Source organism: Perissodus microlepis, chromosome 13 (assembly GCF_051167445.1).
Source record: "Perissodus microlepis isolate ML-2025 ecotype Zambia chromosome 13, ASM5116744v1, whole genome shotgun sequence".
Classification (NCBI taxonomy): domain Eukaryota; kingdom Metazoa; phylum Chordata; class Actinopteri; order Cichliformes; family Cichlidae; genus Perissodus; species Perissodus microlepis.
Window position 1 is genome coordinate 30,032,174 of NC_140473.1, and position 14,497 is coordinate 30,046,670.

At 38.5% G+C, this 14,497-nt stretch overlaps 2 protein-coding genes across 2 annotated transcripts; both read left to right on the forward strand.

Annotated features, from left to right (window-relative positions):
* The first annotated feature begins 2,083 nt into the window (after positions 1-2,083).
* Positions 2,084-7,665, forward strand: LOC146375355 (uncharacterized). The gene is made up of 3 exons (XM_084949292.1): positions 2,084-2,096; positions 6,911-7,085; positions 7,221-7,665. The coding sequence occupies exons 1-3, from the start codon at positions 2,084-2,086 to the stop codon at positions 7,663-7,665; spliced, it is 633 nt and encodes a 210-aa protein (XP_084805418.1).
* A 3,131-nt stretch (positions 7,666-10,796) lies between these two features.
* LOC146375356 (uncharacterized) lies at positions 10,797-14,421 on the forward strand. The gene is made up of 3 exons (XM_084949403.1): positions 10,797-10,948; positions 13,512-13,699; positions 13,833-14,421. Exons 1-3 carry the CDS (start codon positions 10,862-10,864, stop codon positions 14,311-14,313), a joined length of 756 nt encoding a protein of 251 aa, XP_084805529.1. The 5' UTR covers positions 10,797-10,861; the 3' UTR covers positions 14,314-14,421.
* Positions 14,422-14,497: the final 76 nt, after the last annotated feature.

Consider the following 14,497-nt stretch of genomic DNA (forward strand, 5'->3'; position numbering starts at 1 on the left):
ATTCACTCCACATAAAATTTAAAAAATAAATTATAAAATACAAAAACCAACTACTTACAATTCTATTTTTAACTATTTAAAAAGAATTAAGCTTTCTCCTTTTAAACAAATTTAAAGTGAAACAACACAAACCACAACACAATAAAATATAAATTAATATGCACAACAAGGACTTTTTTTCCTGCTTGGATTGCATACATAGGATTCAGTGCATGAATAAACTTTCTGATTCCTTCATCATCCACAACTAAAAATGGTTGGAAATCAAGTGCAATCATTTTTGCCAGGTCTTTATAAATTGAGTTCTTGCTGGGGTCACAGGCTTCTGCAAAAACGGTCTAATACAGCTCTGGGTTGGTTTATGTGGTTGTGGTGGTCTACTGCATGATGTTGTAGATGCAGCAGCAGCAACAGTTGCAGTAGACACATTGGCATCTTCATTAATATCAGACTCAACTGACTGTTTTATCTTCCCATTGCCCTGATGGGTGGACAGTTCTCAGGTGCCTGTGCAGGTTGTTTGTGGAGCCGGCTCCATGTGATATCCTTTTCTTGTCATTAAGTTATGTTTTGTCATTAAAATTAAAATGGTTCCAGATTTTGTTTCTTTTCTTGGTGTCACTTATTTTCACTACTAGGCCTTTCTAATGTGACGATGTTGTCTGTTGTTGTTGCCCTCCCTCCTGCTCTGTTCTTGTGCTATTGGAGTGCAACTACTGCCCCTCCCCCTTCTGCTCTGCAAACGTGCTGCGTGAAGTGAAAAAAAGTGAGAGAGAGAGTGAGAGAAAGAAAAAAAGAAACACGATCCTGATAAGGAGCTGACACCTGTCATTCACGTCAATGATCTGGCTCTAAGAGCCGTTTCGTTCGCGACCGACACATCACTAGCGGGTCCATAAGTCAAACGATCACTGTACGATCACTGAGAGTTACAAACTGTCTAAATTCTTTTATCTGTAATAAAATGATCAGTGTGGCTGCTCTACCAGGTGTAACAATTACGTTTAACATCCAGGCATCCATGAAAATGGAATTTATAACATTTAAGCGAGTTAGAAGTTAGCAGGAAGTTAGCTTCCATCTAAATATAATATGGCATGTCCTGACTGAGGGACTTCTGAAACAAATGAAAACGTACAGCTCTGCTCACATCCAACATACATAAAGACAGAAAACTAAACAGCAGTGACGTTTGTAGGGTTACTGAAGTTTGGCTAGCTGCTACATAAGGATGTGCTACGTGATCGCTAGCGACACAGCTATGTTAGCATAATATAAACAGTGAAGCTGGAGGATGAACGCTAACTTTTTTCCCCTCGATAAAAGTTAACGTGAGGGTTCCTGATGGTTAGGGACAAATACAATCGCATGGCAGGATCATCATCATCATCATCATTTATTTATTTATATAGCACTTTAAAAACACACCTGGTAGACCAAAGTGCTGTACAATACTAATATGCACATAGTAATAAAACCAGACATAGCAATAAAATTAAAAAAAAAAAAAAAAAATATCAGTTACCCACAGAGTTAAAAGCCAGGGAATAAAAATAGGTTTTTAATAAAGACTTAAAAACTGACACTGATGTAGCCTGTCTAATATGGAGAGGAAGGTTATTCCAAAGCATCGGCGCAGCAACAGAGAACGCTCGGTCTCCTCTAAGTTTCAGCCGTGACTTTGGGACCGAAAGCAGCAACTGCTCAGCTGACCGAAGGGAACGAGTGGGGATGTGGGGCTTCAACAAGTCAGACAAATAAACAGGTGCCAGACCATTTAGAGATTTAAAAACCAATAAAAGGACTTTAAAACGGATCCTGAATTCAATTGGAAGCCAGTGTAAAGAGGCCAAAATCGGAGTGATGTGATCAAATTTTCTTCTGCCAGTTAAAAATCGTGCCGCAGCATTCTGCACTAATTGCAAGTGCCCTGCCCAACCCCTATTAAAAGAGAATTACAATAATCTAAACATGAGGTAATAAAGGCATGAATAACACTTTCCAAGTCACGCTTGGAAAGAAAGGGCTTAACCTTTGATAAACGTCTGAGGTGATAAAATGCTGGTTTTACCACCCCGTTTACATGGTCATCAAAGGTAAGTGCAGAATCAATTTTAACTCCGAGATTTGTGATCAAACTCTTTAGTTGGGAAGTCAAAGCTGCAAGATCAACATCCGGAGTATGAGAAGAACGATTTGGGCCAAATAAAATTGCTTCTGTCTTCCGATCATTAAAATTTAAAAAGTTTTTTGCCATCCATGCTTTGACATCAGTAAGGCAGTCAAGCAGAGGTCCAGTTGGGAGACTATCAGAATGACTAAAAGGTAAGTAGAGCTGGCAATCATCTGCGTATAGATGGAATGGCACTTTATGTTTCCGGAAAATTGCGCCAAGAGACAAAAGGTACAATGAAAACAATAACGGCCCAAGAATAGATCCCTGTGGCACACCCCAAAGCAGATGCTGTAAACGGACCAAACTTCAGTCAGGAGAACAACTGAGATAATCCATCCACAATACGAGGTTAGACATTAACATACTGGTGCATGGGCTGTAGTTATATCGTAAGCTTTTAAAAACTGAGCTTGAAAATGAATAGCGGTAATAAAAACTGAGAGAGGCCCACAGTGATCACTGACTGTTTTTAGGGGCTTTTTGAGATTAACATGTTAAAAACACAAAAGCCTTATTAAACGCAGGGTAGTTTGGGCCAGGAAGCAGGACTTATCAGGTCATCACTTAAAGACCGGATGTAGATTAATACAAGAAAAGGGAAACAAACGATCAACATTAATACAAAGCTGGCAGTTTAATCTGTAAATGTATGTATAAGTAAAAAATAAAATACAATGTTTTAATTAAGATTTTTGTTTGTTTGTTTCTGGTTTTAACTAATATAAAAACAGAAAAGCTGCTAAAGCTGGAAAGACAGAGCAGAACACAACCACTGAGGCACAATCACAACAGGCCTGGCTAGAGCTGGGCTTAAACCATTGAGAATGAGGGAGAGGCCACAAAGGAACTGAGACAAGACAATAATAAGGGACAGGAAAAACACAGAGAGCTAAATAACACAGAGAAACATATTCACAGTTTCAAAAATGTTAAAATGCTCACATGGATAAACAATCATCCTGCGGTGTGTATGTGCGTATGTATGTGTGTGAGAGTGTATGTTTCTTTGTCACTGAACTTCACAGATTCTTGATAATGAGGGTGGGACGCTGCAATAATGCTCACCAGGAGCGAGAGGCGGATGGATCCAGGAGGACCGAGCCATCTGCAAGCGTACTGGAGACCAAAGACAACTTATCTCAGCGACATCTGCACTTACAGCTAATGAGTCCCAGAGGTGAAAGGCAGCTGACCTCTCCAGGGTTCAGGACTTCAGGTGCCAAAGAACTGCGCCATACAGACAGAGTTAATAGATTTCTCACTGATACGGTGAAGTTAGAGGCTGCATGAAGTGAGCGACAACCTGTTAAAACCTGTTAAAAAAACAATAATGACTATGTGCTGCGAGTGTGAACTGGGTGTAGGATGCGGTTGTCACTGCAACTTCCCCTTTGAAGACAAACTTGTCATAGAAACTCGCCTCTGTCAGTGCGCCCCAGGGTGGCTGTGGCTACAATGTAGCTGCCATCACCAGTGTGTGAATGTGTGTGTGAATGGGTGGATGACTGGATGTGTAAAGCGCTTTGGGGTCCTTAGGGACTAGTAGTATGTATATAAATACAGGCCATTTACCATATTGCAGATTTTCTGACTGGTTCAGCTCGAAGCCCTGAGGCAAGGCAAGTATGAACAGTGTTTTTCTACTTGTAAAGTAACAGTGTAATTATGAAGACACTGCCATAATGAGGTCAAACCAAATCTACTGAAGGCATGAAGCTCTGTTCTTTTCTTTTGTGCCTGCAGTGTGCTTCTTCATAGTGTTGCGAATAAGTACTTGCTGCCGTCCTGATTTGTTGCCTGTTTGCATATTTGTCACACTTAAATGTATAAAATCATCAATGTTTTATTATTAGACAAAAAGAAAAAATGCAGCTTTTAAATAATGAGTTCACTTATTAAGGAAAAGACTATTCAAAAAATAATAAAACCAAAAACTGGTTATTTCATGAGTCTTTATTATCACAGCAAATATATGTTGGCCCATTGTGGGATCTTTTTGTGTGAGGTGAGATTTTTGCAGTCTCTCTCTTATTGTTAAATCATGAACACTGACTGTAACTGACACGAGTGAGGCAGTTCTGTAGATGCTGTTCTGGATCCTTTTGTGACCTCCTGGATGAGTCCTTGTGCTTTACACTGGGAAGAAAGGGGAGGGGCGGTAGTTACACTCAGTAGCACAGGAACAGTGCGGGAGGGAAAGAGAGAGAGAAAGAGAGCCAGGGACAACAAGGTCACATTAGAAAGGTATAGTAATCATCCACAACTATTTTCAGTTGCAGATGATAAAGGATTCAGAAAGTTTATTCATGCAGGCCCATATGACAGAGAATATGCATGTTCTTTTTGTTTTCATATTTTAATTTATATTTAATTGTGTTGTGGTTTGCAGTGTTTTGTGTTGTTACACTTTAAATTTGTAAAAGGAAAAAGCTGAAAATTTAAATAGTTAAAAGTTGAAATTTGAATAGTTGATTTTTGTATTATATGATTTATTTATTACATTTTATGTGGAGTGAATAAATAAAAGTATATTTACGGTGGCCCCTAGAGACAAAGCACATAAAAACTCAAAACACGTACAAAAGAACAACAGAAGTGCTCCAGGATGCTAGGGGGCAGTGCTGAGCTTTTGTTACCTAGTGGCTACACAAGCCAGCAAGTACTAACGACCGGATTTGGTGTGTGGTAATAACAGGTAAATGAACTTTTTTTTTTAAAATTATTTGACTATATATGAATGCTTGTGTATAAATACACAAACAATACACATATGCTTTCATGCTTTCAATTGTGTAATTTAAGTGATCTAGGTAGCTCTGTTTTGGAAGTTCAGTTCATGCTAGAAATGTGTTTTGGAGTTTGTACGTGTTTTGTCTCTGGGGGCCACCGCATATATTTATATATAAACATATATAAATAAAACCACTTTTTTTTTTACATTAGTAATTCCTTTTGTGCATAATTTTATATTATTGTTAATAATAAATTAATTAAAGCAACAAAACAACCTGAAGAGCCGGTTCGAAGCCGAAAGAGCCGGAAATCCCATCACTACGAGGAGTGAAAAGATGTGAAATGACAATGCTCAGTGCATTATGGGAAGTCCCTTTGAAGGTGGAACCTAGCAACTAAAATAAAGTATAGTGCAGGGTCACCTGATCCAGCTGTAGCCTAACTGTAACCTGACCACTTAAAGACAAAGCAACAAGGTGATATATACCAGTTTATAAATTGTGTTGATAGGCCAGTAAAACCAGAATCATGATAAACAATATATACGCAGCGTTTTTTCCTCAATAGTTTTGTCACGTTTCCTGTCTAAGGACAGCGCAGCGAGACCTCTCTGCTTATGAGCAAAAAACAAAACAGGGGAAGTTTTAGGAGAGAGAGCGAGAGAGAGAGAGAAAGGCAGCAGAAAAAGAGAGAGAGCGAGTTTTGAGATGTGAGAGATTTGTGATGTTTAGCGTGTTTGGAGTGTGTAGTTAATGTGTTGTCTCGTGTAGTTAATGTGTTGTCTTGTGTAGTTAGTGTGTGGTGTTGTGGATAGTTTTGTGTTGTGTGTCAGAACAATGAGGCGACTGCTGTCTCCAGGTAGAAACAGGAGTGATACACCTGCTGCTGTCAGACCTGCAGGTATCAGGCTGTGATGTTCTCCTGTATAGTGGACAGAAATTATTTTTTTGGAGTGGCACAAATAATTTGTGGCATCTTACTGAATGCAGAACAGCTGATTGTTCTGTAAATAGTTTGAAATGGTTTATTTAAAAAAATCAAGGTAAAAGGTAAATGGATGCAAATAAATTTGTTGTTTGCAAAACTTGTGCATGTGATTTTAAAATTGACCATTTATATTTGCATTTAGAGTTATGAAATATGATCATTAAACATGTTTGTGGTTGTTACAGTAAAAAAATTAACTTTTTCTACTCTGATTTTATGTTTTTTGTCTGATTTTAGATCAATTGTGTTAATACAGTTTGTCAAAATGAAAACATAACTGTAAATTCAGACACGTGAGGTTGTGCTGAAAAGGATGATACCGAACAAGGCAAAGTAAATAGTTTTTAAAGGTGAAATGTGGAGGGAAAATCAAAAGTAGTTAAAAATGGCCAAATATACCCTGGACCCCAGAGGGTTAAATATATTTTATTATATAGTAACGCAATAGTTACTTTTCAAGTAATTAATTACTTTTAGAATATTGTAACTCAGTTACCAACTCAGTTACTTTTTTGAAAAAGCAACTAGTAACTATAATTAATTACTTTTTCAAAGTAACTTGCCCAACACTGTCATTGAGGCAGATGTTTTTAATTTTAGCAATACTGCAGAGGAAGCGAGGCAGTCCTCAGTGCAGAATATACTCTGTGAAGCTTTCATGTTAATAAAACTGTTTGATCACTCGCACAACAGCATTGTATCCCTCTACAGCACAACACAGCTGACATAGCCACTCATTGGCTGTGGAGGTACAGGTTCACTTTATTTATTTTTTTAATTTGTCACTCATCGTAGAGGAAGGAAGGTTTTCTTTAGTAAGACAAGAAAGCAGGCTGACTCAGTGTCACACCCACTGTTCCTGTTTCCTGTCTCTTATGTAACTGACCTTTCTAATTACTGAGAACAGACTTCACTGTCCACACTAGTCTCCAGAAAACCTGGTATATAAGTAGATTCATTTTGGAAGTAGACATGCTACTGCATTAATGTGAATTCATTGAATATTTCCTGCAGGTGCAACGGTGTCAGGCCCTTTCATCTATTACACAAACCTCCTCGTCTCCAATCTACTCCAGCTCTGCATAACAATGGCATTCATGAAAAAACCTCATAACCAGGTTTTTGAGATCATTCTCTACTGTGGTGCGATGGCCAGTCTTTACTTCAAGTGTTGCATTGCTCTGGAAAGGTACCTATGTGTCTTTTAGTGTGTGTGTACTTGCATGTGTTTAAACATTATATTGTACTGTGAAGCATCTTTATAATCAGTGATCTATTATTCTGTAGTGTGATCATGAGCGTCTCTGTCTGTTTTGCGTTGCAGGTATTGTTTCATCGCCCCTCCGTGGTTAGACTGGCTCAGACAAACTAAGGCTTCTGTGCTGGTCTGTGTTCTGGTCTGGGTCTTTTGTATTGTCAGTGTCCCTCTGGGTGTAGTGTTGCAAGAATTTGTACGGTTCATTATTTATGCCCTCCTCCCCACTCCTCTCTTCATCTTCTCTTTAGCTGGGACCATCAAAGCTCTGCCTGCTGCCACCTCAGTGCCCACTGAGGAAAAACGAAGAATCATTGGAATGTTGGTTGTTTTGCTGCTTAACTACTTTTTCATGCTTCCCACAATCATCATTCATAATTTAATAAACTCAAGCTTGATTGACCCCACACAGATCCATGTTATGTTTGTAATCTCCTTTTTGCTCAGTCCATTTGTGGACTTGATTCTGTTTGTTTTCAAAGGGAGAGTGAAAAATTGCAGCCAAATAGTGTGAATGCAGAGAAACTGGTTGATCGGTTCTTTTCCCAGTTTCCCAGTGAGAACTTGAGTCTCTACAGTGCAATATTCTTTGTGGCTTTAAATTAAAAGGCAAAATTTCTTCCAGAATCATTTCTCTTCATATTTTTTCCAGATGTTTCTGACTTAACAGAGATTAAACAATGGTACCTATAGTTCTGTAATATCTTACAAAAAGTAATGGAAATGTATCCATTAAAGTTTATTCTTGTTTTCTCTTAAGATGTTATATATTTGTCTGTTTACATTTTATGAATTAAACTGATTTTTGGTTGGATTTTGTTCTGTTATTAATGCTGTTGTGCTGCTCTTTCCAGGATGTTGAGAATCATTCTCCAGGTTAGAACAAAGTGGCACCATGTGACTCTTGTAGAGGATTTACATTTTTAAACATTTGTACATTCACATTTATCGTGGTTTTGCACTGGAGATCATTGAGAGTTTAAATCTCTCCGTGCCAAATATTCCATATAAGACTGTAAAAATGTTGTTTTTTGTCCTCTAGATGGCGCCATGGGTCAGAATGTGTCTCTATTACTTAAATAAAATTAACAACATATTTTGGTTTAGCTGGAGAGGTTCCAAGATTTGATTTGGCAGATTTTTGCACCTGATGTCTTTCTTCTTCTTCTGTTTATTATTATTATTGCTGCAATTGTTGTTATTATACATGTAAAAGTATCTTTAAGTTTAAAACAAACAAACGAACAAATGGAATCCAGTTTTGTAGTTGTTCTTTGGCATCTATTTGGCCCCAAATATACTTGGTTAGTTTCAAGAAAATACTGTAGTTTGAGTTAATAGGTTAAAATGAACCTCTCTCTTTCTCCCCCTATATGTATATATATATATATATATATATACATATATATATATATATATATATATATATGTATATATATATATATATATGGACTATATAGACTGTGTGAAGTACCCTCAGAACGTCTGCTAGATGACGCTAATGCAGCACCAACCTCAAGCCCATAGCACAAGTTACCATCAAGTGTGGGATCTACCAAGGAGATGCTCTGTCCCCACTGCTGTTCTGCTTAGGCCTGAACCCCCTCAGTGAGATCATTGACAAGACTGTCTACGGATACCGACTACGAAATGGAGCAGTTGTCAGCCACCTCCTGTACATTAATGACATCAAGCTGCCAAGAGTGAACGAGGCATTGATTCACTGATCCACACCACCAGGATACACAGCAATGATATTGTAATGTCGTTCGGACTGGAGAAATGTAACAAAGAGAGGGAAGGTAGCCAGAACTGAGGGGATTGAACTACCAGAAGGCAACATTACAGACACAGAGCGCAGTTACAAGTACCTGGGGATCCCACAGGCAAATGGGAACCATGAAGGGGCTGCTAGGAAAGCTGCACCACCAAGTACCTGCAGAGGGTCAGGCAAGTCCTGAGGAGTCAGCGGAAATGATAAGAACAACATCTGGGCTATCAACACCTGCGCCCTGCCCGTGATCAGGTACCCTGCTGGGATAGTAAGCTGGCCAAAGGAGGAGATAGAAGCCACTGACATCAAGACAACGAAGCTCCTGACCATGCATGGAGGGTTTCACCCCAAGTCCAGCACCCTGAGGCTGTACGCTAAGCGGTAGGAAGGAGGCCGGGGACTGGTGAGTGTCAGCACCACAGTCCAGGATGAGACAACGAACATCCACGAATACATCAGAAAGATGGCCCCAACTGACAGCGTGCTCAGTGAATACCTCAGGCAGCAGAAACCCAAGAAAGTAGAGGAAGAGGAGAAACCAACATGGAAGGTCTTTTTTTTAAGTTCTTTGTGTGGTAATCTATTAGTTTTATATTATTTAGTATTAGGTTATTCTTGGTATTTGCTGATGTAATATTTGCAATGCATTTTAATGATTTAGTTGTGAGTCAGGCATTTGTGTGTTCTAAAAAAAACCCCAAACAAAAGCCATTGCTGCATTAATAACTCTGTTTTCTTACATGCATAGAGAGAGAGATCCTGTTAAGAGTGACTGCAGGGGTTCATTTACTAGAAGGGCAAATTGAAATTATTAGTTTTAAAACTCAAGTGAATTGGGGTGCAAACTAAAAATAAAAAACTGTCTTTTCACTGTAAATCTTAAAAATTACCCTGCAAGTGTGACTGCATGCGGGTGGTGGGCGGGGTTTCGTGATTTGCAACTTCCCCGTTCAAGACAATGTGAAGGCAACTAGAAGCATGGAAATATAAAACTGGCTCTACTCTAAAAATCACTGCTCTTGTTTGTACTTGACTCTGAGTGGAGTATGGAGTGTTTAAAGTTGGCAACGACGACGTCTCTGTTCAAGACAGACGGGGACAGATATCATGTTTCAGAGTTTGATGGCTGAGACCGTTGGAACATTCCTGAGGCAAGTAAGGGCAATGTTTACACTTATCACACTGCTTCTACTTGAAGAACAGCATAGTCACAAGAAAACTGGCATTTAGTAATAAAGTATTATGAGATAGACTACTATGCTCTTTTCGTTTGTGCTTGCAGGGTGCTTTTGTATAAATGCAGAGAACAGAAATGTGCGTACTGGTAACTGTTATTGGCTGTACTTAATTATGCTCAGATTACTTGATAAAAACTTGATCAGAGAAAATCAAATATTTAGTTTTCACTAGTTTAATACATGCTGACTGTGAATTCCAGTGAATGGGGGTTGGTATTTTTAAAGTTGACTACCACAACTTCCTCCTTCAGTTTTCACAGGCATTATCTGCATTATATTTCATGTGTGGGCGGTCTCGAGGCAAGTGAAGGCAACACTTGCAATTAGTCACATGTTCTTTTGTGTTTGCAGTGTGCTTATCTATGAATGTTGTGAATGTAAATATCTGTACTGGTAATGCACTAACTACACTTGTTTAAGATCATATTACTTGTCAGAGACCTGATGACAGAATACTGATTTATTTTCACATATTTGCTTCAAAGTAGCAGTAAATATGTTTATGAACCTGATGAATACAATATAATAACACAGCCGTCTATATTATTTGTTACCAATTTTCTACATGTACTTTTTATTGATTTTTTTCATCACTATAACTACATGAAATCTCCCTTTTCCACCGACAGGTCTTTCTTTGAAGAAAAGGTGAACGGTGCATCTTTTACCAGAGCTCCATCCCTGAATGGCAGACAGAGATGGGGCCCATCCATGTGATGATGTGGATCAATATTGGTGTCTGCCTTCCTTTGACCATACTGGTCATCTGCTGTTTGTGTTGTGTGGTATGTAGATAATCACTAAATATTGTGCATTTTATGTCTGTCAGTATACGAACAAAAAGAAGAGTTTTCCAAATAAATATAATTAAAATAAGAAATATGTTTCCGTTAGGAGAAAAAATGGATGGGAATAATTTTGAACTGATTCCAGCAATCTTAATGTGTAATTTACAAAACTGTGATAGACAGTTTAATACAAAATATTGTCCAGCAAGCTATTTTTTTCATGGTCCAAAGCCTGATCCTTTTAGCTGATGCCAGGAGACCAAAATGTCTCTATACTGTCCACCTGTGCACTGAACGTCCTTTTCCTTCTTGCGGTCACGTGCACAGATGCCGGTATAGATGCTTATTCAGTACTTAAACATTGAACTAGCACTATAGCACTATTAGTTTTTGTTAAATGAAAATTAAAATGGTGTAATATGTTGTGCTCTGTTGTTCAGCTTTAAGACCTGCAAGACCTGATCAGAGGAATATAAACCTTCTTTTTACCCCGACTGCGCTATACTAGTTAGGGAGAATTGAACATTTCACTGCGACACTAACATGGGCAGTATCGCACATATAGACTGGATGGGTCCCGCGCACCATTGAATCCTATCGAGATCTTTAAAATTACTTCTGTGGTTTATTGGGAAACGCGAACACCAATTGTCCTGAATGGGTACCTGTCACACTGGATGGGGCTGTGCTTAGGCTTCTAAGGGTTATTCCTTTATGAGTCCTGACATAATATAATCAGCTGCATCTGTTATAGTTTACACGTTACAGCATACCCAGAAAAGTTTTCACACTTACATGCAGCTGTGACCTTAAAAAGTAGGTCACGGTCACTCATTTGGGGTCAAGTGACAAAGAAGTGAAAAATGAATCATTATAAAAAAGAGAAAATTGACCCTTAGGGTGTGGTTAAGTGTAATGATTGTTTTAGAGTTTATACTGGACAGTAAGTCCAGGTTAATGTGCAGGTTTGCAGTGAATTACTATGTTGGTGCAGGCAAGACTGTGATAATCATGGTGACTGGTTAGGTGCTGAGTAATAGTAGGGACACTATAAGAGTGATATATGACACTTTAAAAATGTGAATTTATGGGAACATTTTGCAATGGCAAGGAAGTGTAATTTCTGTGTGTGTGTGTGTGTGTGTGCGTGTGTGTGCGTGTGTGTGTGTGTGTCACAAAGCATGATTATGAGAGAGATGGGGGTGGGAGTGATGGGAGATGTTTCAGGGTTGTTCCTTTATTATTTTAGGGTCACTGAGGCAAATTGAGAGTCTTGAGATTTGGTGCTATATAAGTAAAGCTTCCTGTGTATGAGTGTATGTAACATCTGAAGGGATTTTAGAGTTCACATTGAATAATTTCAGTAAGAGGATTAATCATTACTCACCCAATGTGGACTTAAGAATTTGAATGATAATTTTGCATTTTTCTCTACTCATTTGTGCTTTGTTGGATTGAAGTCTGAAAGGAGCTGGAGGACTTAATGAGTCACTACTCCCTCATTTGGACTTCATTGGGTGCAGTCTGCAGAGGACTGTCTGTGACCATGAGCACTGGCCACTTAGTGGCAGTGTTTCATCTGAAGTTAGTGTAGTTAACATCTGGACGTTGGCAACTGAAGCTGCCTGCATTGCTTGCTTGGGTCTATCTCTTGGAATTGGAAACTCAAACCTTTTGGAAAACTGCTCCAGACTTACTACAAAGGAGTAACTGCTGATCCACAACACTGAGTGTACAACCACAACTTACACTATGTTTCCACATCTGTCAAATTTTAACCCCCACTGATGGCAACGACCACTTTTTTAATAGAAATCTGCTAAAAAAAACTTTATGGGGTAACGATGGTAAGGCAAAAAAAAAAAAAAAATCATAATAAAAAATAGTTATGAATAGTTACGAATAAAACAACAGGGAAAAATAAGAGGAGACGGTTGCAGCACAGTGTGGGGGATTATTTCGAATCACCAGGTCAAATGTGTGTAAGAGAGTGAATCTGAATGATGTGTTTTACTTTCTAAAACTATGGTTGTTTAGCATGTAGTTAAAACCCTGCTGCTAAGTGGCGCACTGGTGACCTGTGGGTAGTTAACAGATTAAAATGAATAGAGATGGCATCAAAATATTAAATCTGATAGTTTGTATATTAATCAGTGTTCCTGTAACTTCTCTGTTCACATCAAATCGTTGTGTGAGTTAAAATGTAAAAGCTAAATAATGCTGACAAAGTGCCTGCACAATTTCAAGGTTAGCCTTTCTGTCATCCAGTAGAAGATGCACAACACCTGGGTCTCATAGCTTAATCAGAATGTTTCACTAAAAGAGTAAACGTTAATATACTTCACAGTGAAAATATTTGGAAGCGAGGTACTCTCTAACATATAATACACATCCCATCAGATAACAAGTGCAACATTGTAATACCGCACATGACAAAACATTGTCTGTTTAATCTGACCTCATAGACTGCTCAACACATGCTTCTGTCAACATCAAATGATGGAGTTGAACACATCTTGTTATTACTTCATATTCTGACTAATAATTGTATGTCCTGCAGGTGCGACGGGATCAGGTCCCTGTCATCTATTACACAAACCTCCTGATCTCCAATCTAATACAGATGTGCACTATCATCATTATTGTGGCAAAACCAGATGATCATGAAACCTACATGATGTCTTTTGTTATTTACTATTTCGGTGTCCAGGCCAGTCTTTACTTCAAGCTGTGCATTGCTCTGGAAAGGTACCTGTCTAACTTTCAGTGTGTGTACTTGCATGTGCTTGAGTACTATATTGTACTGTGAATCATCCATATTTTTAGAAATAATATATTCTCTACTGTGAAAATTAAATTATCTGTCTGTCTTGTGATGCAGGTGTTTTTTCATCACCCGCCCACTGATGGACTTTATGAGGCAAACCAGGAGTTCTGTGCTGGTCTGCATTCTGGTCTGGGCCCTTTGTGTTGTCAGTGTACCTGTGGCCATAGTCTTGCGTTATTTTCTACGAGTCCTTATTTTGATCCTAGTCCCTGCCTTTCTGTTCATCATCTGTTTTGCTGCGACCCTCAAAGCCCTGCGTGCTGCCTCCACAGTGAGCACCGAGGAAAAGCGAAGAATTGTAGGAACTTTGGTTCTGTTGCAGCTTAATTACTTTCTGATGATCCTACCTGCAATTACTGAGTTAACCTTTGAATTTCACACACATGACACTGTCAGAGATATTGTTTTTATCTTGTTTCTACTCAGTCCTTTTATGGACCTGATTTTGTTTTTTCTCATGCAGAAAATGCCCACTGACAAGCCGCTGGCTGGTTTGTGCTGCTGCAGTAGGTGTAGCAGCAGCTCATCATTGTGAGGAAAAAGCAAACGGCTGTTGTACTACAGATTCAAGCAGCAAAAACAATTTTATTTTATATGCTCGAATATGCAGAAAATAGGTTTAAATGTTAAACAAATGTCTTCTAGTCAGAGAATGTTTCATATAATTTAATTTTTGCTTGATGCATGAAGTTAAAAGATTAAAAATAATAAAACTAGTT

Excerpts from the sequence above, each read along its gene's own strand:
- LOC146375355 (XM_084949292.1), top strand. Across the intron at positions 7,086-7,220 it reads TGTTGCATTGCTCTGGAAAG|GTATTGTTTCATCGCCCCTC; the intron begins GTACCTATGTGT and ends TTTGCGTTGCAG.
- LOC146375356 (XM_084949403.1), top strand. The coding sequence starts at position 10,862 with ATGGGGCCCATCCATGTGATGATGTGGATCAATATTGGTGTCTGCCTT. Across the intron at positions 10,949-13,511 it reads TCTGCTGTTTGTGTTGTGTG|GTGCGACGGGATCAGGTCCC; the intron begins GTATGTAGATAA and ends TATGTCCTGCAG. Across the intron at positions 13,700-13,832 it reads CTGTGCATTGCTCTGGAAAG|GTGTTTTTTCATCACCCGCC; the intron begins GTACCTGTCTAA and ends CTTGTGATGCAG.